Source organism: Anguilla rostrata, chromosome 11 (genome assembly GCF_018555375.3).
Source record: "Anguilla rostrata isolate EN2019 chromosome 11, ASM1855537v3, whole genome shotgun sequence".
In the NCBI taxonomy this organism is placed as follows: Eukaryota; Metazoa; Chordata; class Actinopteri; order Anguilliformes; family Anguillidae; genus Anguilla; species Anguilla rostrata.
Window position 1 is genome coordinate 328,181 of NC_057943.1, and position 26,908 is coordinate 355,088.

The 26,908-nt window shown below is 48.4% G+C and overlaps 1 protein-coding gene across 1 annotated transcript in view; it reads left to right on the top strand.

Moving 5' to 3' along the window:
- The first annotated feature begins 3,086 nt into the window (after positions 1-3,086).
- Positions 3,087-26,908, top strand: part of dnah12 (dynein, axonemal, heavy chain 12) — a 52,061-nt gene continuing 28,239 nt past the window's right edge. Inside the window, 33 exon segments of the mRNA XM_064300351.1 lie at positions 3,087-3,730; positions 4,288-4,490; positions 5,867-5,957; positions 6,754-6,780; positions 6,940-7,129; positions 7,705-7,771; positions 8,158-8,316; positions 8,997-9,192; positions 10,311-10,499; positions 10,947-11,100; positions 11,443-11,534; positions 12,170-12,348; positions 12,795-12,930; positions 13,487-13,612; positions 13,781-13,915; positions 14,233-14,426; positions 17,129-17,339; positions 17,585-17,770; positions 17,942-18,142; positions 18,639-18,833; positions 19,228-19,349; positions 19,474-19,756; positions 20,439-20,558; positions 21,617-21,773; positions 22,440-22,612; positions 22,702-22,854; positions 23,563-23,802; positions 23,994-24,239; positions 24,334-24,453; positions 24,915-25,024; positions 25,532-25,715; positions 25,952-26,092; positions 26,222-26,305. Of these exon segments, the coding sequence (XP_064156421.1) occupies positions 4,288-4,490; positions 5,867-5,957; positions 6,754-6,780; positions 6,940-7,129; positions 7,705-7,771; positions 8,158-8,316; positions 8,997-9,192; positions 10,311-10,499; positions 10,947-11,100; positions 11,443-11,534; positions 12,170-12,348; positions 12,795-12,930; positions 13,487-13,612; positions 13,781-13,915; positions 14,233-14,426; positions 17,129-17,339; positions 17,585-17,770; positions 17,942-18,142; positions 18,639-18,833; positions 19,228-19,349; positions 19,474-19,756; positions 20,439-20,558; positions 21,617-21,773; positions 22,440-22,612; positions 22,702-22,854; positions 23,563-23,802; positions 23,994-24,239; positions 24,334-24,453; positions 24,915-25,024; positions 25,532-25,715; positions 25,952-26,092; positions 26,222-26,305 (5,064 nt within the window). The 5' untranslated portion in view covers positions 3,087-3,730.

Below are 26,908 nucleotides of genomic sequence, written 5' to 3' on the forward strand. Positions count from 1 at the left end.
TGGGTCCCCAGCAGGGCGAAGCTTCAGCTCTGTGTTCCGTCTCAGTCTCAGGTTTAATCTCCACTGTGGATCTGCTCCACCTGCTGTCTCCTTGCAGTTCCATCTGACCCACCGCCACCTCCTAGTCCTGATCATCAGAGTTGCACCCACTCCATTTCATCAAAAGATTTTTCTTGGGACAGAACCATTTTTATTGGCTGAGGTCCGAATGGTTTTGATTGGTTTACATCAAGGGGGCCAAGAATACAAATACAATGTGTATATGGCATCCCGGCATTGACGAGTTGGAGCATCAACGCAGAAGGAAAAAGGTAATTAATTTTATTTCAAACTTGTATTGCAGTGTGTATGTATGTTTGTGTTTTCACTTGTTTGATCGTTCTAAATTCTCTTGAGAAACACAAGTCAGTTTTTTAATTAAATAGACAAAGGTCTGCATAGATCGTGAAAAATAATAAGTTTGTCTGTGAAGCTACAGTAGTCCCGTCTTCCTTTGCATGTGCCAGCTGGTGACGTCAGCGCTTTAAACGGCAAATATATGGATGAGGAGAAACTCATTCACTTTGGCGCTTCAATATTCTCCCGCCTTCGATGTGAACAAGTGGCCTCACTTGACGTGCATCATTGACACTTTCTACCTGTCAGGCACTTTATTTTGATGCTAACTAGCACATGCATTATTACAGTGGTAATCAACCCTGTTCCCGGAGAGCTACTTTCCTGTAGGTTTTCATTTCAACCCTAATTTAGCACACCTGACTCTGCTAATTAGCAGCTCAGAAAGATGTCTAGCTGTTGAGTGAGGTGTCCTTTGTTAGGGTTGGAATGATAACCTACAGAACTGCAGATCTTCAGGAACAGGGTTTGTAACCACCGCATTATTTTGTCTGGGAATTCATTAAATTGTTTTCTGTCATTGCATGCATATTCTGTTTTTATAATTGCGCACAAATTGGCACTAACAGACATGGAGTGTGTTTTCAAGATAGCTGTCATGCTAGCTACCACTCGGCTTGAGATCTTTTTGGGTGTGATTGCTTTGTCTATTACTGAAATGTTTGTGAGCTACGCTAGAATCCTAAGTATGAGGTTTGTCAGTGTGAGGTTTCCCGGGCCACCACTGTTGAGACACACGCTCACACGGCTCTCATAGCTACCCCCAGTTCCTGCTCTTATCTCTTGGCTGCTCTGGCTGAGCCCTTTGAAGTTTTGAAGTTTCCTGGGGCCCAGAATAAGTCAGATGGTGAACTGGAGATCTGGCGCTTGTGTTCTCTTCATATTATGCATCCATGGTGGAATTTGGCCCCCATTCTCACCAGACCCCCGGTGATGAAGCCTCTTTATTGAATTTTAAATCTTAAAGCAATATTTTATTTTTCATGAAGAAACAAGCTGTCATTCATTAATAAATTGGTGAATAACTTTTCCTTCTGTTCCAGTCAATGTAGTCGTTAAAACCCTGGGCATGACTCCTTTCAGGCCCATATCTTTCACTGGAGGAACAAAACTAAATTGATGAAAATAATGTCCCTGCTGGATGCTGAAGAACTGGTTCATGCCTTCGTGACCTCAAGGCTGGATTACTGTAATACTCGATTGTCTGGTTGCAAAAATCCTCCAAATTGCACAGAATGTGGCCACTAGGTTACTTAAGAAATTTGCACACATCAGTTCGGTGCTCAAATCTCTTCAGTGGTTGCCTGTTAAATTTATAATTGGCTATAAGATTCTAAGGCCTTAAATGGTTTGGCTCCAGAATATCTTACAATGGGAGGCTTAGCCTTCTCTTACAGAACTTGTTTTATGGAATAATCCCCCTTTGCATGTTTGGGCTACAGTTGATCTCCTAAATACATAGTGCCTTCTCTTCTGTTTTACTCCCTGGGGCTTCTGGGGCTTGTCCCTTCTGCCCTGTGCAGAGTGCACCAGCTTCGTCCTTCTCCTTGTTCAAACCCAACACCACCTGGAGGCCCAGATGCATCACCCCATCCCTCTGAACTGTACTATACACCTCTGCTTGGACTTACTGTTTTACCAGTTGGTTAAACTGCCTCTCACTGTAACCTGCCCAACCAAATTTATTGCTTGCTCTGATAGATCCGTCATTTCTGTTAACGTTCTTTATATCGTAACTATTGCACAGGGCTGGCCAGCAGAGGATGGGCTTCCCCTCTTCATCCTGAAATTTATTTCCATTAGGGGGTTTTTTCACCACCATTTGAGTGTTATTCTGCCTTAATAGAGAGTTTAAAATAAAAAAAAACCAATTGCTTGCTTTTTAGGGGTTCAGGTCAGGCTTTTTGTCCAATTTTCATTAGTATTTTCACTGTAAAGTATATTTGTGATAGTCCCGCAGTAAAAAGTGCTATACAAATAAAATTAAATCCTTGGCATTACATTGTTTAAATATCACTTGTTTTGCCACGAGTGAAATAGCTCACTTGTGACAAGGTTGGAAAATTCACATTGACCGTGACTGAACGGCTTGCTTACCTACTAATGAGTATTCAAGTTGTATGCGACATGTATAGTATACACAATAGTAGGCAAATTAGCTGATTTGGATATGACCACTGATTCCCATTCGAACCTGAATGCTAGCCTAGCTCCCCTGCTTCCCCTGCCTGTGCTGTCGAGACCAAGGGGCCAGCTTTCGGTTCCCAACTTCAACACCAGATGTAATGTCGCCCCCTGCTGATATCAATAATTTTCGCGCAAAAAGCCAGTTTCTTCATTGGGCTCCATTCATTTGACAGCAAAAATAAAATACTTCCAATCAAATACTGATGTTAACTCCGCGGATTATATTAGGAGGAAAAATAACTTATTTTTCTGAGGTAAAATATTTTTTGTCCTATCACACAGACAAAACATAAGAATTTTTTTATGTATAATTTATTTTAGCCAATGTCTGCACTCTCCTCGTTGTACAAGTGATTTAGGCATGTGACCAAGGAAACAACTGAGCATGTCTGTTGAGCGAAAAAAATGAGTACTTCCTGGTTCTGATGTGCTGCCCATAGGAGTCGCTGTCTCTATATATATAGTCTTTTAAGTCGCCTGATGAACTGTAGCTTTGCTGGTTAATTACAGGATTTTGTGGAAAACGGAAGCTGTCTCCAGTATATATCGATGCTCTCAAACCATGGCCCTTGAAGCGAAGTATATATATAGCCTACATGATCAGAGTATAGATCCCTCAGTACTGTACTGCGGAATTAGGAAGCTTAATCAGACCATGTAACGTTAATCATCATCATCTAGTTTAATCGACTCATTAATTACCACCATCTATACCTTTTTCAGAACCAGCTTTGATGGGAGGCATTCAGTATTTTCGTTTTGAAGACTATAGTCTTGGCTCCTTTTGTTGATGAAGTCCCTGTAATTACGAAATCTGCCTGTAATTATGAAAATAACTCTGATGCATGAGCTGTTGAATCCAACAAGAACCCGAATGCAGGCATAATTTCACATCTTTGCTTTCAACGTGACTGAAATCGCAACGAAAACGCCTTAAAAAGCAAGGTGTTTGAAAAGCTTAGAAAGTAAGTTGTGCATTGATGTTGCGTAGACGACCTCGTGTGTCATGGCTAGAACCTAGGCTGGAACGCGGAAGTCGCTCATCCGTCTCTATAGCAACAGAACTGTTTACTGCCAGAAGCTGGAATGGTCCAAGAGGACTCGCCATACACTCAGGAAAAAGGGCAATTAAAAAGAAGCTGCAGATGTAAGTGTTTATAAGTCATGTAGCTGACCTTTGACTTGAAATTTCATATTCTTAATTAAAGGAGAAAAGGTGTACCCTGAATTGAATGAATCCAAACGCTGTGTGTCAGTCAGCTAACGCAACATAGCTTGGTAACTTAATTGTACCAGTAGTCTACCATACATAATCATGTTAAACTACAAAGGAAATTTAGCAGAATAAATTCTGAAAGTCAGAATAGCTGACAACTGCGCTGGTTTCAGCTAAATTTATTTAAGCTGATAATCAAACAATACCATTTGTTTAACAGAAAAATGTACTTAATATTTGCCTCAAAAAATATGGACCTAAACTTGGAATTGCTATTACCGTTAGTCTACCTAAACTAAAACTTGCTAGTTAACGTTAAATTTAACTTAAAGCCTGGAAGACCAATGCATATCCTTAGCCTTACCGAACATACCACGGCATTGGCTATAATCAAAATAATATATAACTTAAAATAGCTTTTGTTCAAATATCTTTATTGAATTAATAGTGACAGCTCGCTGTATGATTTTATAACCTATGCACTTCAGATGCCGACTCTGCCTGGAGTGTTCAAGTCTCCAGAGAAAGATCTACTGAGAAAGCACAACTTACTGCCGCCCATTGAGCCTCCTGCCCTGCCTCCGGATTTTACTGATGGCCCCCGTGATGTGCAGGAGAGGAGCGGCACCAGGCGGAAGAGAATGGTCCACCGACGGAGCCGAAACCAACAGGAACAGCTGCACATCAGAATGTAAGCCGTGCTTCCTACCAATTTTGACCTTTTACAGTCTATGGTTTTAACTCAAGCAAAATGAGTGCGCGTGTGTGTGTGTGTGTTCTTTTTTTTTTTTTTTACTGTGCATATGTGTGTCTGACTATATTGGGGCGGGGAGGGCGCAATTAAAACAGTCACGTGATTAAGGAACGTTATGTGCCTTCACAGTCAGTTTTGTGTCGAGTGGCACATAATCGACACGTTTTAGCGCTGGACCTAAGAACGTCATTTTGTATGTGCATCGCCAGTGCAACAGTGTTCGTAACGCGTGTGTGGGCGAAATGTACTTGGGAGAGCAAGCAAACAGTTTAGGCTAATGAGGTTCATTGTAACTCCTTGATGCTGATGCAAAAGTTACATACGCTCAGGTTTTAAAAGGGTGTACACTCAAATTCGACTGAATACAACTGTGGTCAAGCAACCTTATATTCATAGCCTATATATTCCACTATAAATGAACATTCAACAAAATCACAACCCGATGTGTAGTTGTATAGATGTATAGATATAGGTGCCTAGTTAAGCTGCAATCACCAAGAATTTAAAAGAAAATCACCTATGTCGTTCTGCCTGCGTTTTGCTAAGTCCAATTTCTTGTCTCCGTGTTTGGATAACCTCGGTTATAAACTAAAAACACATTAAGTGCTGTCATCCAATGCGGCAAGATTCCTCATCCCAAACACAATTGCACATCGTGAACGGCAGTGTAATTTAGATACAGAGATAATAGAATTGTAACTGGTAGATATCGTTAGATTGTTATTTTTAGTATCTGAAATGCTTTTGCGTTTCTATAGCAACAATCAAAAGATGTTTACTATCAAAATATGGAAGATGTACGAGTCGAAACAATTTGGAAAAATGTCATTAGAAGGAGCTAAAAAGTTAGCTAACATTACAGATGTAAGTGTTGTAACCAAACGAAGCTTGTGATTTGAGATTACACCTACTATAAATGGGCGAACGTGAGCTAGTCGTTGTGCGCTTGTCTAAATTGCTCTGGATAAGAACGGGGTTAACAAGAATGGGGGTTTATGTAATTTCAGATAGTTAGCTAGTGAGCTGTCTGACACTGGCAATCTAACGTTAAATCGTTTTTAGTTACCTTGCTCGCTTCTATTCAGCAAAGGCCCCCACGATAGCTTGGTTAGCCAATGCAATCATATCGCAATAGCTGGCGAAATGTAAGTAAATGTAAACTGACTTGAGAATTAAAAGATTACAGTACAAGAAGCGAGTCCGCTACTTGTCAACTCACGTATAATTATGACACAGATTGCGCCTTAGTTTAACCTCAACGCAGAACCATGTTTAAGTTTAAAACTGTGAACTGTGTTGTGATTTCCCCTCAGGGTTAATAAAGCCATGAAGGCTTGTAGGCTGGAAAATGAGGCGAGGTCAAACAGAAACCGTTCACCTCCTGAACCGGAATTTCCTAGTACAGTAAGATTCTTCTTCTATTCAAGTATTCACCTGTCCTTTTTACTCTTTTTAATGTAGTTGTAATGACGTTTCCTTCTTTCTTTTTTTTTTTTTTTTTTAAAGTTGAGACTTCTCAATTCAATAAGATTGGGTTTCACAGTGTAGCCAATCAGATGTAAGGCATGTTTTGAGCTGGAATTTGGCCAGGAAACCATGGTTCAGGCCTCTAGTCTTTCACAAAGTGCCAAAGAAACTTTAATGACCACAGTGAGTCAGGACTTTTAGTATCCAAGGTCTCCAATTCAAGCCCAACCCTTCTTAGATTTAACAGTATCCGAAGGGTACAGGGTAGTCTGGCTGCTTATCTTCAGCAGTATCAGAAGGGTACAGGGTGGTCTGGCTGCTTATCTTCAGCAGTATCAGAAGGGTACAGGGTGAATGGCTGCTTAGCTTCAGCAGTATCGGAAGGGTACAGGGTGGTATGGCTGCTAAGCTTCAGCAATATCAGAAGGGTACAGGGTGGTCTGGCTGCTTAGCTTCAGCAGGATCAGAACAGTACAGGGTGGAATAGCTGCTTAGCTTCAGCAGTATCAGAAGGGTACAGGGTGGTGTGGCTGCTGGTTGAGTCACGACTAGTCGATTGCACATTTTTGTAGAATTTTTTACAGAAGAGCTGTCCTGTTTTATCACACCATGGACTGCTTGGGTTCTGTTACACATCAAACCTTTGCGTGTGAAGGTTCTGGGGCTGAGAATGAAGTAAGGAACAGTTATGCGGTCAAACTTAAAAAAAAATAATAATTACATTTTCTTACAGATGAACAGTGAAGAGAGAAAACGGAGAGTAAGTATCTGACTTTTTTCTTTGTCTTTTTATGTAACTTGCTTATGATTGAAAGCACTGTCATGTCCTCAGACACTCAGAGATGAGTCTGAGCCGTGCCGTGATTTTAGGCCGAGAGTTTTATGGGGAGCGGACCGTGACAGACGCCTCTCTCCGCAGATGAACCTCAGTTTCCTGAGGCAGTGTGTAGAGCAGAGGCCCATGGTGCCCATCCAGCAGGAGTGCCTGGACTCCATCCTGACCCGCGTCCCCCTCCACCTGCGCCAGGGGTCCGGCCAGCAGGAGCTACTGGAGAACCTGTGCCAGGAGGTCAGAGAGGACTTCCACAGCAGCATGGTCCAACACACAGGTGCGCATCACCTCCACCTGTCTGCATGATCCAAATCACCTCCACCCATTTGCATGATCACGTCTATCCGTCTGCATGATCACCTGCACCTGTCTGCATGATCACCTCCTTCTGTCTGCATGATCATGTCCTCCTGTCTGCATGATCCCAATCACCTCCACCCGTCTGCATGATATCAATCACCTCCACCCGTCTGCGTGATCCCAATCACCTCCACCCGTCTGTGTGATCCCAATCACCTCCACCCGTCTGCATGATCACATCCACCTGTTTGCATGATCCCAATCATCTCCACCCGTTTGCATGATCCCAATCACCTCCACCCTTTTGCATGATCACCTCCACCTGTCTGCATGAACCCAGTCACACATCACCCTCGCCCTCCAGAAAAGTGCCCCTGAATTTTGTAGATGTGTGTTTTGTATGTGTGCTTCTATGAAACCAACCTTAATGTGGCTATCAGCGGATTAGCCCCAGTGTTGACCACTGGGTCCCTGAACTATAGGGTCATTGGCTGAGGTGATCCTGTTGTCATGCAAACCTGATGTACCTGTGCTTCTGTCTGATTCCACCAGTGAAAATGATTCTTCGGGACCCTCATGACCAAGAGCCGGGCCCCAGACATACCTCTCTCTCTGGACAGTGAGTATCCCAGCCCAAAACCAGGCCATACGCTTGTCAGTATCCCACCCAAAGCCAGGCCGTACGCTCACCAGTACCTCAGCCCAAAACCAGGCCCTGTGTTCGCCTGTACCCCAGCCCAAAACCAGGCCCTGTGCTCTCCTGTACCCCAGCCCAAAACCAGGCCGTACGCTCACCAGTACCCCAGCCCAAAACCAGGCCCTGTGCTTGCCAGTACCTCAGCCCAAAACCACGCCCTGTGCTCGCCAGTACCTCAGCCCAAAACCAGGCCGTACGCTCTCCTGTACCCCAGCCCTAAACCAGGCCCTGTGCTTGCCAGGACTCTAGCTGAATGCATGCATATTAGGAATGATATTCACGCTCCTAACGTGTCCCATGTTTTACAGAGTTATGGAAGTCTGCAGATCTTGGCATGACAGTTTTGCCAAGAACCGCAAGAAGATGGAGGAGAATTTGCATGTCCTCCAGCCCGTGATGAGGACCATCCTGGAGCTGTGCCACAGCACATTCTGCGGCCTGCTGCTGGTGGACCTCTCCGGCTGCCGGTCAGGGCGCGCTTCTGAATGCTCATGAGTGGAAACGGGGTGGTGATGTGGTTTCTGCTCTCCTGAGGTGCGTTCAAGTTCCGCGAACAAGGCCAACGTTTGCAAACATAAGCGAACAGTCTGAAAAGGTAGTTTGCGGCGAACAAAAATGGATGCTGGACTGAGGGAAATGTTCCCAGTTGCGTATTTCAATTGAAGATGCCACAGTGTGATCAGTTTTGTTCAATAATGTTATTGCTGATGATAGCCAATGTTATTATTGTTCGCTAGCTAGCTTTTTTTTTTTTATCATCGATGATCACAGAAGCGGCTGTGAGTACAAACACTCTCCTCGCCATGTTTGTTTATGTTTAATGCAAACGATTTGGAATGTTCGTGAAAAGCCGTTCAAATTGAACTGTTCAAAGAAAACATGTTCGCCACGAACATTCGCCTCTGTTCGCTGAACTTGAACACACCTCAGGTGTCCCTCATGCCCTGCAGCTGATTTTGGCTAAATGACTACAATACCCACCACCTCACTACTCACTCCCATACCCCATGCACACTGAGCACTGGCTGCTGCTGGTCCTGGACAAAACCCTGGTCCTTTGGAATGAATGGAATTGGTTTATTGTGACAGTATAATTGGCCTTGCGTTAGGCAGTACTGGACACACCTGTGCTGCTGTATGTGTGCAGGTCCAAAGGTCCTGTGGAATGTGAGAACCTGAGGAATAAGATGGTGGTGGAGTGTGAGAGGATGGAGGATAAGCTTATGAACACCTGGTTTCCCAAAATCATCCACCTCCTCACCAGCAAGGAGCTTCAGCAAGGCGTTAAGGCAGAGAAACTGAACTCCCTCTACACCTGTGCCTCCACCCTCATCTCCAACCAGGTGAGCTTACTGCCTCCACCCTCATCTCCAACCAGGTAAGCTTACTGTCTCCACTCTCATCTCAACACATCAGTGGAAGAAGAGCGAGTTTTTCCTCGATTGGAGCTTTGTTTAATCGGCGAAAGGAGGAGCTCACAAGTTTTACTCCTGCTCTCTCATGCAGGATCAGACATTGAGGAGCTTAAAGCCAACATATCTCTGTGTGTTTTCACACTGTATTTCCCAAAGAAGCCCTTTGGTGAAAATTTTATAGATTTATCTACTGGTTAATTTACATATCAGACAATGTGGTGGTGTGGTTGGTTGTGTGTGTGATGGTGTGGTTAGCTGTTGCGTGTGTGATGGTGTGCTTAGTTGTGTGTGTGATGGTGTGGTTAGTTGTGTGTGAAGGTAAGTTGTGTGTGTAATTGTGTGGTTAATTGTGTGTGTTATGGTATGGTTAGTTGTGTGTGTGATGGTGTGGTTAGTTGTGTGTGTGATGGTATGGTTAGCTGTGTGTGTGATGGTATGGTTAGCTGTGTGTGTGATGGTATGGTTAGCTGTGTGTGTGATGGTATGGTTAGTTGTGTGTGTGATGGTGTGGTTAGCTGTGTGTGTGATGGTGTGGTTAGTTGTGTGTGTGATGGTGTGGTTAGCTGTGTGTGTGATGGTGTGGTTAGTTGTGTGTGTGATGGTGTGGTTAGCTGTGTGTGTGATGGTGTGGTTAGCTGTGTGTGTGATGGTGTGGTTAGCTGTGTGTGTGATGGTGTGGTTAGCTGTGTGTGTGATGGTATGGTTAGCTGTGTGTGTGATGGTGTGGTTAGCTGTGTGTGTGATGGTGTGGTTAGTTGTGTGTGTGATGATGTGGTTGGCTGGTGATGTAGAGACGGAGTGTAGCACAGTGGGTAAGGAACTGGGCTTGTAACCGGAAGGTCGCAGGTTCGATTCCCGGGTAGGACACTGCCGTTGTACCCTTGAGCAAGGTACTTAACTGAAATTGCTTCAGTATATATCCAGCTGTATAAATGGATACAATGTAAAAATGCTATGTAAAAGTTGTGTAAGTCGCTCTGGATAAGAGCGTCTGCTAAATGCCTGTAATGTAATGTAATGTAATGTGACGTTTGGTGTTTCCATAGCTCAGGGACTTGGTGACACGCAGTGTGCAGGAGTACGTCAGTCTGTTCCAGCCAGAAAGAGCTCTGGAACTGCCCCTCTTCCGGATGGACCTCATCTTTGACAATGAGAGGATGGAGTTCTACCCCACCTTTGAGGACCTGGAGGCGGCCGTGCTGGAGATCATGACCCAGATTGCCCACACCATGCAGGTGCCCAGCACAGCCTCTGAGTTCGTGTTATTATTACTCACACAAGTAACATGCCCAGTGTTAATTCAGCTCTTACCATAGTGGACTCATAAACTCAGTAAGAGTTCATTTAACACTAAACATTTTCCTGTGTACATGTTTATCTGATGCCCACATGCAGGCGTATATTTGCGTATTTCCAGAAGTGATCAGGTGAATGACCTGAATGGGATTCAAACCTGCAGGGCGTGTTCCCTTAGCATGTCCAAACGGGGACCCACAGATCTGACTCTCGCTGGCGTTTCCCCTTAGCATGTCCAAACGGTAACCCACAGATCTGACACTCGCTGGCGTGTCCCCTTAGCATGTCCAAACGGGGACCCACAGATCTAACTCTCGCTGGCGTGTCCCCTTAGCATGTCCAAACGGGGACCCACAGATCTGACTCTCGCTGGCGTGTCCCCTTAGCATGTCCAAACGGTGCAGTCCTGGCTGGCTGAGGGGCAGAAGTCTTTCGTGGACGCCAAACTGGCGGACCACATCCTGACCTGGGCGAAGACGTCTCTCAGGGATGCGGTGCACAGGAACCTGGAGGGACCCAGACTGCACCTCTGCAACTACGGTGAGTCCCAGCATGCACTGGGTTTACATGCTTCTGCTAGCATTAGCATCTGAGAACTCATCTCACGTCCTGTGGGCTCAGAATTGGGTAGAATATTTTATTTTATCTCCATGAGGGAAAGTTTTCTTGCCGTTTTTATTATTCTCTATTTTCAAGCAGACCTTTGCATAAAGATGAATGATCTTCTATAAATGATGAACTTAAAAGCATATTCTCCAGCTTCCTGTAGCCCTAGCATATGAGCGCTCATATCTTATTTCTTGAGCGAGGTACTCTTTCTAAGCTCAGTATTCAGTTTTTTATGAGAAAAGAGCTCAGCTCCTCTTCGTTGGTGTCCTGCAGTGGACAGCTATGATTGGCTGGTGAAGGACGTGGCGCATACTCGGGTGAAGACCTTCATGGAGGAGGAGCACTCGTTTGATGAATATATGGAGGTGAGACTGTGCAGGACTACACAGAACTGCGCAGATTGCTGCTCATTTTGAATCTGAGGGCCAGATTCACTGAAGGATCGCAACTGCTTTTCGAACATAAAGATTTCTGCTTTAGGTGGCAATATCTCTGCCGCATTCACAGAAATGTCAAGATCTGGATTACAGTATTATTTCCAGGAATTATGTAACTGTCACTTTTAGAATTCGTAATTCTATCAATGCAAATTTATAGCTGGGCTGAACACACTAAAACAGGGTGGAGATTTATGATGTATTCCATCTAATTTACTAAACTATGCCTTAATAGCAACTCTCCTTCTTGGGTGTTGATTTTAAGAATTCCTGAAAGCAGATGGTAGTTTTCTCAGCTCTGATATATGCAAGCTTATGTTGTAAAAAAGGTGTCTTACTGAGGAGTTCTCTCTCCCAAACCTGGCAACAGTCATCAGAGCCAGGAGGAGACACAACAAAATAAAAGAGGAGAGGGTCTCCTGTCCAACAGTGACCCTTTTTCAGTGAATCGAACACTGATAGTGAAGTGATACAGGTTTCACGGTCACACAATAATCATACTTCTGAAAGAAATTAATTAATGTGTGTGTGTGTGTGTGTATGTGTGTGTGTGTGCTTCTCAGCTGGAGGAGGAGTTCCGGATGCTGTCGCGGGAGATCCTGAGCTTGCCGACAGTGGCTCACTTCCCTTTGGTGCGGCTGGACTGTGAGGAGCTGAAGCAGGGATTGGCCAAGAAAGCCGCCAATTTTGCTCATATCCTGCTAGAGCAGGTGGTGATCAGACAACGGCAGGACAACCTGAAGTGAGCACCAGCCATGCTACACCAGCTATGCTACAGTTGCCATGCTGCACCAGCTATGCTACAGTAGCCATGCTACACCAGCTATGCTACAGTAGCCAGTCTTCACCAGCTATGCTACACTAGCCATTCTACACCAGCTATGCTACACTAGCCATGCTACACCAGCTATGCTACAATATCCATGCTACACCAGCTATGCTACACTAGCCATGCTTCACCAGCTATGCTACACTAGCCATGCTACACCAGCTATGCTACACTAGCTTTGCTACACCAGCTATGCTACTCTAGCTATGCTACACTAGACATGCTACAACAGCCATGGTACACTAGACATGCTACACCAGCTATGCTACACCATCCATGCTACACCAGCCCTACTACACCAGCCATGCTGCACCTGTTGTGTTTGTAGTTGGGAGAATACCCTTTTACTGTGTTTGTAGGTTGTGTAGAGAATTTGAGGTTATGCGGGATAAGGTTCTGAAGGTTCCAGAGACGACAGAGGAGATGACTGCACTGGCAGCGTTCATAAGCCACTCCAGGACCAAGGGCATGGAGGAGCTATACGTCAAAATAATGGTGAGGAGTGCCCCAAACCACAATTACCCCTCCCAGCATCATGTGCTACAAACAGGCTGTGCTACCACACACAGCACACTCTTGGGTCCCCCGTGGCATTTGTAGCACACATGAATTCATGCATTTGTGTTTGGGTTGGTGCTGTATGTCTGTATGCACTGTCACACTGTTACATAATACTGGAGATGTGAATATGTGTGTGTGTGTGTTGGATAAGCAGGTGATTGTGTGCAGTGTATGTGATGCACAGGTCTGTGACTGATGTGTGTGTGTGATGCACAGGTGTGTGTTGCGCGTGCGCGTATGTGTGTGAGACGCACAGGTGTGTGTTGCGCGTGCGCGTGTGTGTGTGAGACGCACAGGTGTGTGTTGCGTGTGCGCGTGTGTGTGTGAGACGCACAGGTGTGTGTTGCACATGCGCGTATGTGTGTGAGATGCACAGGTGTGTGTTGCGCGTGCGCGTATGTGTGTGAGACGCACAGGTGTGTGTTGCGCGTGCGCGTGTGTGTGTGAGACGCACAGGTGTGTGCTAATGTGTCGCTCTTGCCTTTGCTAGGAGACACACCGTCGGCTGAACATCTTGCTGGATCTTCACCTGTTTGAGCCTGAAGATCTGGAGCTGAACTCCACTGTGCTTTTGTGGCCCAGGAACATGCTGCCTGTCTTTGACCTTGGTGATGAGGTGTGGTAACACAGCGTTCAGTCCTTACCCTGACAGGGCCCACTGTGTTCAGAAGCATGTTGTGTGTATGGGGTGATGCAAAATGACTGTGTGTCTATGGAGTAAAGGATAGTGAAGTCGTGTGTGTGATAAGGTGGCAGGAGCATGGTGTTATGTCGCCCCCTGCAGGTTTTATTAAGCGCGAAGCGTAAAGGGGAGGAAGAGCTTCTGGTCCGCAGGGAGAGGCTGGTTCTGGAGCTGGAGAAGCTGGGTAACAGACTGGAGGAGTTTGCAGAGTGCTGTGAGCTGGAAATGATGCAGCAGGTACTGGGACATATTCCACTCCACACAGCAGACTCATACACACAGCATGTCCTCACAACACACAATACAGTCATACACACAGCATGTCCTCACAACACACACCGGCCTCATACACACAGCATGTCCTCACAACACACACCAGACTCATACACACAGCATGTCCTCACAACACCCTACACTCATACACACAGCATGTCCTTAGTAAGCGGGTGTAAAGTTCTGTGTTGGATGTTCAGTAAACGCTGAGCAGGTCTAAAGTTCTGTGTTGGATGTTCAGTAAACGCTGAGCAGGTCTAAAGTTCTGTGTTGGCCTGCAGTATGTAGCTGATGTGAAAGCAGTCCAGAAGCGGCTCCAGGAAGCAGAGGACGCCATCGCCTTCATCAACAAGGAAGAGACTCTTTACGAGTGGGATCTGACCGCCTACCCCGCACTGGAGACCATCAAGGAGAGCATGGAGCCCTACCACAAGCTGTTTGGGCTGATCCTCAAATGGCAGAAAACAGAAAAGAGGTGAGGGACAGGGGTACTACACCTGCAGTCAGAGGACTTCATGCATTTACTCATAACACAATACCATCATACCACACCACTACAGTACCATAATACCACACCACTACAGTACCATTATACCACAGTACCATCATGCTACAGCACCATCATACCACAGCACCACAGTACCATCATACCACACCACCACAGTCCCATCATACTCCAGCATCATCATGCACAGCACCATCATACCACAGCACCACAGTACCATCATACCACAGCACCACAGCACCATCATACCACACCACCACGTACCATCATGCCACAGCACCATCATCCACACCACCACACCACCACAGTACCATCATACCACAGCACCATCATACCACACCACCACACCACCACACCACCACAGTACCATCATACCACAGCACCACAGCACCATCATACCACACCACCACAGTACCATCATACCACAGCACCATCATACCACACCACCACACCACCACAGTACCATCATACCACACCACCACACCACCACAGTACCATCATACCACAGCACCACAGCACCATCATACCACACCACCACAGTACCATCATACCACAGCACCATCATACCACACCACCACACCACCACAGTACCATCATACCCCAGCACCATCATATTGCAGTACCATCATACCACAGCACCATCATACCACACCACCACACCACCACAGCACCGTCATACCACAGTACCATCATACCACAGTACCATCATACCACAGCACCACAGCACCATCATACCACACCACCACAGTACCATCATACCACAGCACCATCATACCACAGCACCATCATACCACAGCACCACAGCACCATCATACCACAGCACCATCATACCACAGTACCACAGCACCATCATGCCACAGCACCACAGCACCATCATACCACACCACCACAGTCCCATCATACCACAGCACCATCATACCACAGTACCACAGCACCATCATACCACAGTACCACAGCACCATCATACCACACCACCACAGTCCCATCATACCACACCACCACAGTCCCATCATACCCCAGCATCATCATGCACAGCACCATCATACCACACCACCACAGTACCATCATGCCACAGCACCATCATACCACACCACCACAGTACCATCATACCACAGCACCATCATACCACACCACCACAGTACCATCATGCCACAGCACCATCATACCACAGCACCGCAGTACCATCATACCACACCACCACACCACCACAGTACCATCATACCCCAGCACCATCATACCACAGCACCATCATACCACACCACCACACCACCACAGTACCATCATACCCCAGCACCATCATACCACACCACCACATTACCATCATATCACAGCACCACAGCACCATCATACCACACCACCACAGTACCATCATACCACAGTACCATCATTCTACAGCACCATCATACCGCAGTACCATCATACCACAGCACGATCATACCACAGCACCACTGCACCATCATACCACAGCACCATCATACTACAGCACTGTCATACCGCAGTACCATCATACCCCAGCACCATCATACCACACCACCACAGCACCATCATACCCCAGCACCATCATACCACACCACCACAGTACCATCATACCCCTGCACCACCACACCACCACAGCACCATCATGCCACAGCACCATCATACCACAGTACCATCTTACCACAGCACCATCATACCACAGTACCATCATACCACAGCACCACAGCACCATCATACCACAGTACCATCATACCACAGCACCACAGCACCATCATACCACAGTACCATCATACCCCAGCACCACAGCACCATCATACCACAGTACCATCATACCACACCCCAGCACCATCTACCACAGTACCATCATACCGTACCATCATACCACAGCACCAGCACCATCATACCACAGTACCATCATACCACAGCACCACAGCACCATCATACCACAGTACCATCATACCACAGCACCACAGCACCATCATACCACAGTACCATCATACCACAGCACCACAGCACCATCATACCACAGTACCATCATGCCACAGCACCACAGCACCATCATAGCTCAGGAGGTTAGAGCGGTTGTCTGGCAGTCGGAGGGTTGCCGGTTCGAGCCCCACCCTGGGTGTGTCGAAGTGTCCCTGAGCAAAACACCTAACCCCTAAATGCTCTGGTGAATGAGAGGCATCAATTGTAAAGCACTTTGGATAAAAGCGCTATATAAATGCAGTCCATTTACATTTACATACCACAGCACCATCATACCACAGCATCATCATGCACAGCACCATCATACCACACCACCACAGCACCATCATACCACAGCACCACAGCACCATCATACCACACCACCACAGTACCATCATGCCACAGCACCATCATACCACACCACCACAGTACCATCATACCACAGCACCACAGTACCATCATACCACAGCACCACAGTAGCATCATACCACAGCACATAGGCAGATGAGGATCAGAGTTACTGGTCGGTGTGCAGTACGTTTCCCTTACCCATTCCCCACTCATTTCCTTTATCATTCACCCAGTCATGGTCTGACGCTAGACCAGGTCATAACATGCCCAGCTCATAAAACTCAGATAGAACAGTCAAACTATTAATTGCAGATCAAATATGAACCAAGACTCAGCAATGGAATTCTAGACAGAGTTGCCTCTGCCTTGGTGTGCAGGTGGATGGATGGGTCATTCCAGGATCTGAACGGAGAGAGCATGGAGGTGGAGGTGGATGAGTTCTTCAGGGAGGTGTACAAGATGCTCAAGTTCTTCCGGCAGAAGCAGAAAAAGGCGGAGCAGGAAGCTCGGCGACCCCCAGGGACGGTGGAGGACGGCCCGTCTGTCCTCATGTGCACCGGAGTCATGGAGCAAGTCAAGGACTTCAAGGTGCAGCAGAATCACGGAATGGCTCTGCTCAAACCGCATGGTTACTGCATGTGTGTGAACACTGCAGACACTTTACACAGGAATAGTAGTAGACGGCACTACATTACATTAATTTGGCAGACGCTTTTATCCAAAGCGACGTACAAAAAAAGTGCATTTCATGGTCGTAGACAACTGCTGAACACGGGTTCAGTAAGGTACGAGTAGCATTACGATGTTTCTGAGACCCAGTGTTGTATCTCCAGGAAAACGTTCCCATGGTGTGTACCCTGTGTAACCCTGGGATACGGGCCAGGCACTGGACGGAGATGTCCAGCATCGTGGGCTACGACCTGACGCCCGACTCGGGCACTACCCTACGCAAGCTGCTCAAACAGAACCTCTCCGCTTACCTGGAGCAGTTTGAGGTCATCAGCGTTGCCGCCAGCAAGGTGGGGTCACCCTACACACCCTACTGACCACCCTGCTTAAAACCCACCCCTCTTCATTATGACATTGTTGATGGCATAGTTTCACAGATAAATGAACTGTGTGCAAAGCCCTGCTTAGCGTCATGTGTGATGGCCGTTTACACTGTGATGTGCCCCCTGCCCGTCCTGCAGGAGTTCTCTCTGGAAAAGGCCATGCAGACGATGGTGGAGATGTGGGACACTGTGGCCTTCAGCCATCACCCCTACCGGGAGTCGGGCGTGTCCATCCTCACCTCCGTGGATGAGATCCAGACCATGCTGGATGACCAGATCGTAAAAACTCAGACCATGCGTGGCTCTCCTTTCATCAAACCCTTCGAGGCACAGATCAGGGTACGCTGACCTTACACCACCCACAACCCCACCCTGCCCCACAACCCCCACCCCTAACCCCACCCTGCCCAACAACAGCACCCACAACCCCCACCCTACCCCACCCTGCCCTACAACACCACCCTCAACCCCACCCCTAACCCCACCCTACTCCACAACCCCACCCCAGCCCCAAAACCCCACCCCTAATCCTAACCTACCCTCAGCACCACCCACAGCTCCCACCCCTTACCCCACAATGCCACTCCACAACCCCACCCCTAACCCCACCCTGCCCTACAACACTACCTACAACCCCACCCTACTCCACTTCCCCACCCCAACCCCAAAACCCCACCCCTAACCCTACCCTTTCCTGCAGCACCACCCACAGCCCCACCCCTAACTCCACCATGCCGTACAACACTACCCATAACCCCAACCCCTTACCCCACAACCCCACTCCACAACCCCACCCCTAACCTCACCCTACCCTGGTGTGGTGTGTGGGCTGCAGGTGTGGGAGGAGAGGCTGATTCGGATCCAGGACACCATAGACGAGTGGCTGAAGGTGCAGGCGCAGTGGCTGTACCTGGAGCCCATCTTCTCCTCTGAGGACATCATGCAGCAGATGCCTGAGGAGGGGCGTCTGTTCCAGACCGTCAGCGCACACTGGAGGGAGGTCATGAAGCACTGCGTTAAAGACCCCAAGGTGCGCTCCCTGTGCTGGGTCAGGACACTATGTTAGAGTCTGTGTCAGGGCACTGTGTTAGAGTCTGTGTCAGGAGTCAGGACACTGTGTTAGAGTCTGTGAGGAGTCAGAGCACTGCGTTAAGACAGCGTCCTGTCTGGTCAGGACACTATGTTAGAGTCTGTGTCAGGGCACTGTGTTAGAGTCTGTGTCAGGAGTCAGGACACTGTGTTAGAGTCTGTGTCAGGGCACTGTGTTAGAGTCTGTAGTACCCAGTATGTTATTAACATACTGTGCATTTAAATTAGCATGGTGAATTTTACATATAGTGCCATGTTCAGGAGCCACAATCCTCGCGTGACCCCTGTGCAGCCCGCTGCATGTGTGGCAGCTGACGTCTGTGCTGTGATTGCAGATTCTGCCAGCGACATCGCTGCCCGGCTTGCTGGAGAAACTGCAGGATTCCAACGAGCTTCTGGATAAAATCATGAAAGGGCTGAACGCTTACCTGGAGAAGAAAAGACTGTTCTTCCCACGGTGTGCACTCCCTGCCTGAATACTCAGTGCTGAAGTCCATATACCGTACAGCTTCACACACACTGCTGCAGCATTTCATTTAGAATTATTTTTTAATTTGCATTTCCGGTTCCTTCGGACGCAGGTTCTTCTTCCTGTCGAACGACGAGATGCTGGAGATTCTGTCTGAGACCAAGGACCCCCTGCGTGTGCAGCCTCACCTGAAGAAGTGCTTTGAGGGCATCGCCAAGCTGGACTTCCTGCCCAACCTGGACATCCAGGCCATGTACAGCAGCGAGGGCGAGCGGGTGGAGCTGCTGGAGCGCATCTCCACCTCTGACGCTCGCGGCGCGGTGGAGAAGTGGCTGGTGCAGGTGGAGGACATCATGCTGCGCAGCGTACGGGATGAGGTCAGGCGTTCCAAAGAGGTGAGCGCCCTGCACCTGTCCTCTCAGACACACCCTGCACCTGTCCTCTCAGACACGCCCTGCACCTGTCCTCTCAGACACGCCCAGCACCTGTCCTCCCAGACACGCCCAGCACCTGTCCTCTCAGACACGCCCAGCACCTGTCCTCTCAGACACGCCCAGCACCTGTCCTCCCAGACACGCCCAGCACCTGTCCTCCCAGACACGCCCTGCACCTGTCCTCTCAGACATGCCCTGCACCTGTCCTCTCAGACATGCCCTGCACCTGTCCTCTCAGACACGCCCTGCACCTGCACCTGTCCTCTCAGACACGCCCTGCACCTGTCCTCTCAGTCACGCCCTACACCTTTCCTCTCAGACATGCCCTGCACCTGTACCTGTCCTCTCAGACACACCCTGCACCTGCCCTCTCAGACACGCCCTGCACCTGCACCTGTCCTCCCAGACACACCCTGCATCTGCACCTGTCCTCTCAGACATGCCCTGCACCTGTCCTCTCAGACACGCCCCACACCTGTACTTGTCCTCTTTGACACACCATGTGCCTGTGCCCTTAGAGTTCTTCCTGTGAGGGGTTATATAAATATGAATGTGTTGTGTAATTGTGTTACTGTGTCGCTTGGGGTAAAGGCGCTATATAAATGGGGGCGTTGTGTTGGTGACGCATGCTCTCTTGCTGCAGGCCTACCCAGAGAGTGCGCGGAGCGCCTGGGTCCGGGAGTGGCCCGGTCAGGTGGTCCTGTGCACGTCGCAGATGTTCTGGACCCTGGAGGTGCACGAGGCCATAGGCAGTGGGCCTGAGGTGGGCTTTTCATTAGCAGGCAGTATGTGCTGAAAATGGGTTTCATTTTAATAACGTACATTTAATAGTTATTTACGTTTTTTAAATTGGTAGAATACAATATATATCAAAATATTGTAAAGGCTATGATTAACTGTACAAAATGAGTATTGTACCTTATCGGACCTGTGTTTTGTAGTTGTTCCAATGACCTTGATAAGCACTTTTGTACGTCGCTTTGGATAAAAGCATCTGCTAAATAAATGTAAAATATTAAAATCATAGAAATGTGTTTCATTTACTAATACATTTCATAATATCTCAACATGTCCATTTTGTGTATTTGGTGAAGATGACTGTGGATTCCACAGAGTAGCTGCTCTCTACAGGGTCTGAAGCAGTAACACTGATCCTGCTGCTGCTCCACAGGGTCTGACGCTGTAACACTGATCCTGCTTCTCCACAGGGTCTGACGCTGTAACACTGATCCTGCTGCTGCTCCACAGGGTCTGACGCTGTAGCACTGATCCTGCTTCTCTGAAGGGTCTGAAGCTGTAACACTGATCCTGCTTCTCTGTGCAGGGTCTGAAGCTGTAACACTGATCCTGCTTCTCTCTACAGGGTCTGAAACTGTAACGCTGATCCTGCTGCTGCTCTACAGGGTCTAAAGCTGTAACACTGATCCTGCTGCTGCTCTACAGGGTCTGACGCTGTAACACTGATCCTGCTTCTCTACAGGGTCTGATGCTGTAACTCTGATCCTGCTTCTCCACAGGGTCTGACGCTGTAACACTGATCCTGCTGCTGCTCGACAGAGTCTGACGCTGTAACACTGATCCTGCTTCTCTGCAGGGTCTGACGCTGTAACACTGATCCTGCTGCTGCTCTACAGGGTCTAAAGCTGTAACACTGATCCTGCTTCTCTCTACAGGGTCTGACGCTGTAACACTGATCCTGCTTCTCTGCAGGGTCTGACGCTGTAACACTGATCCTGCTTCTCCACAGGGTCTGAAACTGTAACACTGATCCTGCTTCTCTGCAGGGTCTGACGCTGTAACACTGATCCTGCTTCTCTACAGGGTCTGACGCTGTACTACCAGCAGCTGCAGGAGCAGCTGAATGATATTGTGGAGCTGGTGAGAGGGAAGCTGCCCAAACAGACGCGTACCACCCTGGGTGCTCTGGTCACCATCGATGTGCATGCCAGAGATGTTGTCATGGAGATGATTGAGAAAGGTACCTTAAAACGTAATCGTAAAGATCCTGCATCATTGTGTGGCCCTTGGTGTGCTTAGGGCTTAGTGGTGTAACCTCTCAGCTCTATGGTCATACAGTCATATGGTGTGACCCTCAGTGTGTGGGTTAGTGCTCTCAGCTCTATGGTCATACAGTCATACGGTGTGACCCTCTGTGTGTGGGTTAGTACTCTCAGCTCTATGGTCATACAGTCATATGGTGTGACCCTCTGTGTGTGGGTTAGTACTCTCAGCTCTATGGTCATACAGTCATACGGTGTGACCCTCGGTGTGTGGGTTAGTTCTCTCAGCTCTATGGTCATACAGTCATATGGTGTGATCCTCTGTGTGTGGGTTAGTGCTCTCAACTCTATGGTCATACAGTCATACGGCGTGATCCTCTGTGTGTGGGTTAGTGCTCTCAGCTCTATGGTCATACAGTCATATGGTGTGACCTCTGTGTGTGGGTTAGTTCAGTGTCTACAGCTCGTCTCAGTACTCTATGGTCATACAGTCATGTGTACCTGTGTGTGGTTAGTACCAGCAACATCATGTGGATCGTGTGGGTTAGTGCTCTCAGCTCTATGGTCATACAGTCATATGGTGTGATCCTCTGTGTGTGGGTTAGTGTTCTCACCTCTCAGCTGTTTCATCCTCCTCCTGTCAGGCGTGTCCCATGAGACAGACTTCCAGTGGCTGGCTCAGCTACGCTACTATTGGGACAACGAGAACGTGCGCGTCCGCATCATCAACTGTGACGTCAAATACGCCTACGAGTACCTGGGCAACTGCCCGCGGCTGGTCATCACCCCGCTGACTGACAGATGCTACCGCACGCTGGTAAAGCCCCGAGAAGCGCAGCTGGAACACGGCGAGCCGTGATGCCGCGCAGCCTCAGCGCTGACTCCTCCCTCCCCGTCCCCTTACAGATTGGAGCCTTTTACCTGAGTCTGGGCGGGGCCCCGGAGGGACCCGCAGGTACGGGCAAGACTGAGACCACCAAAGACCTGGCCAAAGCACTGGCTGTGCAGTGCGTGGTGTTCAACTGCTCCGACGGCCTGGATTACCTCGCCATGGGAAAGGTACGCATCTCGCACACCTGTACGCCTAAACACCTGTGCACCAGTACACCTGTACAACTGTACACCTGTACACAGTCACACCTACACCCTGTATACCTGTACACAGTCACACCTACACCCTGTACACCTGTACACAGTAACACCCACACCGTGTACACCTGTACACAGTCACACCCACACCGTGTACACCTGTACACAGTCACACAACACCCCGTACACCTGCACACAGTCACACCAACACCCTGTACACCTGTACACAGTCACACCAACACCCTGTACACTCGTACACCTGTACACAGTCACACCCACACCATGTACACCTGTACACAGTCATATCCACACCCTGTACACCTGTACAGTCACACCCACACCTTGTACACCTGTACACAGTCACACCTACACCCTGTACACCTGTACACAGTAACACCCACACCGTGTACACCTGTACACAGTCACACAACACCCTGTACACCTGTACACAGTCATACCCACACCCTGTACACCTGCAGACAGTAGCACCCACACCCTGTACACCTGTACACAGTAACACCCATTCGCTGTACCACTGAAGGATGCATCGTGTACAGATGTTGATGCTGTTTCCAGAAGAGTTCCTGTTATGACAAAAATGAGCAGATTCTGTAAACGTTTTTGTGATTAGTCAGTTTGCCAAATGAAGGCGGCTGATTGGTTGGTTTGTTCTGGCAGTTTTTTAAAGGCCTGGCGTCATCGGGGGCCTGGGCATGTTTTGACGAGTTTAACCGCATCGAGCTGGAGGTGCTGTCGGTGGTGGCGCAGCAGATCCTCTGCATTCAGCGGGCCATCGAGATGAAGATGGAGAGCTTCGACTTCGAGGGCACCGAGCTTCGCCTCAACCCCAACTGCTTCGTGGCCATCACCATGAACCCAGGATACGCTGGCCGCTCTGAGCTGCCCGACAACCTGAAGGTCCCTCCTCTTCTCCTCTCCTCCTCTCCTCCTGTTCTCCTCTCCTCTTCTCCTCCTGTTCTCCTCTCCTCCCCTCCTGTCCTCCAATCAGCCTGAAAGTCCTGTGATTGGTCCCTGTTCTGTTGCAGCAGTCTTGTGATTGGTTGCTGTCCTGCGCCGCAGTCCTGTGATTGGTTGCTGTCGTGTTGCAGGTGTTGTTCAGGACGGTGGCCATGATGGTCCCTAACTACGCGCTGATAGCAGAGATCTCGCTGTACTCCTACGGGTTCCTCAATGCCAAGCCGCTGTCGGTGAAGATCGTGATGACCTACAGACTGTGCTCTGAGCAGCTGTCCTCCCAGTTCCACTACGATTACGGCATGCGCGCTGTCAAAGCTGTCCTGGTGGCTGCCGGAAACCTTAAACTAAAGTTCCCAGATGAGAATGAAGATATCCTTGTAAGAGCTTTAAATGAAATGCCTCATATTTATATGTATATATATTTATGTAGTTTATTGAAGTGACTTTCTTTTTACTTATCTGTACCTTTAGCTACTTCGCTCAATTAAGGACGTAAACGAGCCCAAGTTCCTGTCTCATGACATCCCGCTGTTTAATGGGATCACCAGTGACCTGTTCCCCGGGATCTCCCTGCCTGTGGCAGACTACCAGGTCAGTGAGTTTCCCCAGAGCACAGCCCGGTTAACCCTGCTTAAACAGGAAGCTCACTGTCTCCTCTTTTCTTCTCCCGTTCGCTGTTTCTCCTCTTCACTCTTTCTCCTGTTCACTCTCTTTCTCCTGCTCACCCTCCTTCTCCTGTTCACTCTCTTTCTCCTGTTCACTCTTTCTCTGTTCACCCTCCTTCTCCTGTTGACTCTCTTTCTCCTGTTCACTCTCCTTCTCCTGTTCAGTGTTCACTCTCTTTCTCCTGTTCACTCTCTCCTGTTCACTCTCCTCCTGTTCACTTTCTCTGTTCACTCTCTTTCTCCTGTTCACCCTCCTTCTCCTGTTCACTCTCTTTCTCCTGTTCACCCTCCTTCTCCTGTTCACTCTCTTTCTCCTGTTCGCTCTTTCTCCTGTTCACTCTTTCTCCCGTTCAATCACTTTCTCCTGTTCTGTGTTGCTAATCGCAGCTCTTCCTGCAATGTGCCAGTGAATGCTGTCAGAACCACAATGTGCAGCCAACGCAGGTCTTTGTGGAAAAGATGATTCAGACGTACGAGATGATGATCGTGCGACACGGGTGAGTGCCCAGATCCAGAGACATGCACGTTAACATGTTAATTACCAACCGACAGACCAATCCTAATCAGCTCCATACATGAACATGTGCCTGTAGAGTTAGCCCCATATGTGTACTTTTAGCACATTGTCTGTGTGTGTGTGTGTGTGTGTGTGTGTGTGCTGGTGTGTGTGTGGTGCTTGTGTGTGTGTGTGTTGTGTGTGTGGTGCTGGTGGTGTGTGTGTGGTTGTCTGGTGTGTGTGTGTGTGTGTTGCGGGTGTGTGTCTGGTGTGTCTGTGGTGTGTGTGTGTGCGTGGTGGTGTGTGTGTGCTGGTGTGTGCTGGTGTGTGTGGTGTGTGGTGTGTGTGTGTGTGTGTGTGTGTGTGTGTGTGTGTGTGTGTGCGTGTGTGCGTGTGTGTGTGTGTGTGTGCGGGTGTGTGTGTGTGTGTGTGTGTGTGTGTGTGTGTGTGTGTGTGTGTGTGTGTGTGTGTGTGCGGTGTGCGGGTGTGTGTGTGTGTGTGCGGGCAGGTTTATGTTGGTGGGAGAGCCTTTTGCGGGAAAGACCAAAGTGCTGCACGTCCTGGCGGACACGCTCACGCTGATGAACGAGAAAGGGTTCAACGAGGAGGAGAAAGTCCTGTTCCGTACCGTCAACCCCAAATCCATCACCATGGGCCAGCTGTTCGGCCAGTTTGACCCCGTTTCCCACGAGGTGAGGGACGCTGCGTTTACTCTGACCCCCCTCCCCCTTTTCTGCTCAGTGTGGAGCCGATCGGGCGTGTCTTGGGCGGGGCCTCTGAGGTAGGGGTGTGTCTGTGCTGACAGCTGCCAGCGCAGGGGCTTCTGGGACAGCACTGGGAGGAGCTACTGCAGCTGATCAAAACAGCCTTGTGATTAGCCCAGAATGTGACCCCGCCTTCTCTGACCCCGCCCTCTGTTCTCTCGCAGTGGGCTGACGGAATCGTGGCCAACATGTTTCGGGAGTTTGCTTCTTCCGAAACGCCGGACAGGAAGTGGGTGGTGTTTGACGGACCCATCGACACGTTGTGGATTGAGAGCATGAACACAGTGCTGGACGACAACAAAAAGGCAGGAGTCCCGGCCCCGTCCTCACGGCTGTGAATGTGTGAATATGAACGTGTAAATGTTACTGTTTCTGACTGCTGTGCTTGTGAATGTGTGAATATGAATCTGTGAATTTTATTGTTTCCCTGACAGCTGTGCTTGATGAGTGGAGAAATCATCCAGATGTCCAATCAGATGAGTCTGATCTTTGAAGCCATGGACCTGTCCCAGGCCTCTGTACGTGTGGAGACCACACCTGTCTGACCACACCCTCACCTGCAGTGCACACCTGTCTGACCACGCCCTCAACTACAGTGCACACCTGTCTGACCACGCCCTCACCAGAGGTGCGTTCAAGTTCAGCGAATAAGGCGAACATTTGCAAACGTATGCAAACTATTTCAAACTTTTTTTCGTTAGCTTTGTGTTCACCGCGAACGTTTGCAAACATAAGCGAACGGTCTGAAAAGGTATTTTGCGGCGAACAAAAATGGACGCTGGACTGAGGGAAATGTTCCCAGATGGATATTTCAATTGAAGATGCCACAGTGTGATCAGTTTTTTCAATAATGTTATTGCTAATGCTAGCCAATGTTATTATTGTTCGCTAGCTGGCTATTGTTTTTTTTTAATCATTGATGATCACAGAAGCGGCTGTGAGTACAAACGCTCTCGTCGCCATGTCTGAAATGTTTAATGCAAACAATTTGGAATGTTCGTAAAAAGCTGTTCAAATTGAACTGTTCAAAGAAATCATGTTCGCCACGAACATTCGCCTCTGTTCGCTGAACTTGAACGCACCTCTGTAGTGCACACCTGTCTGACCACACCCTCACCTGC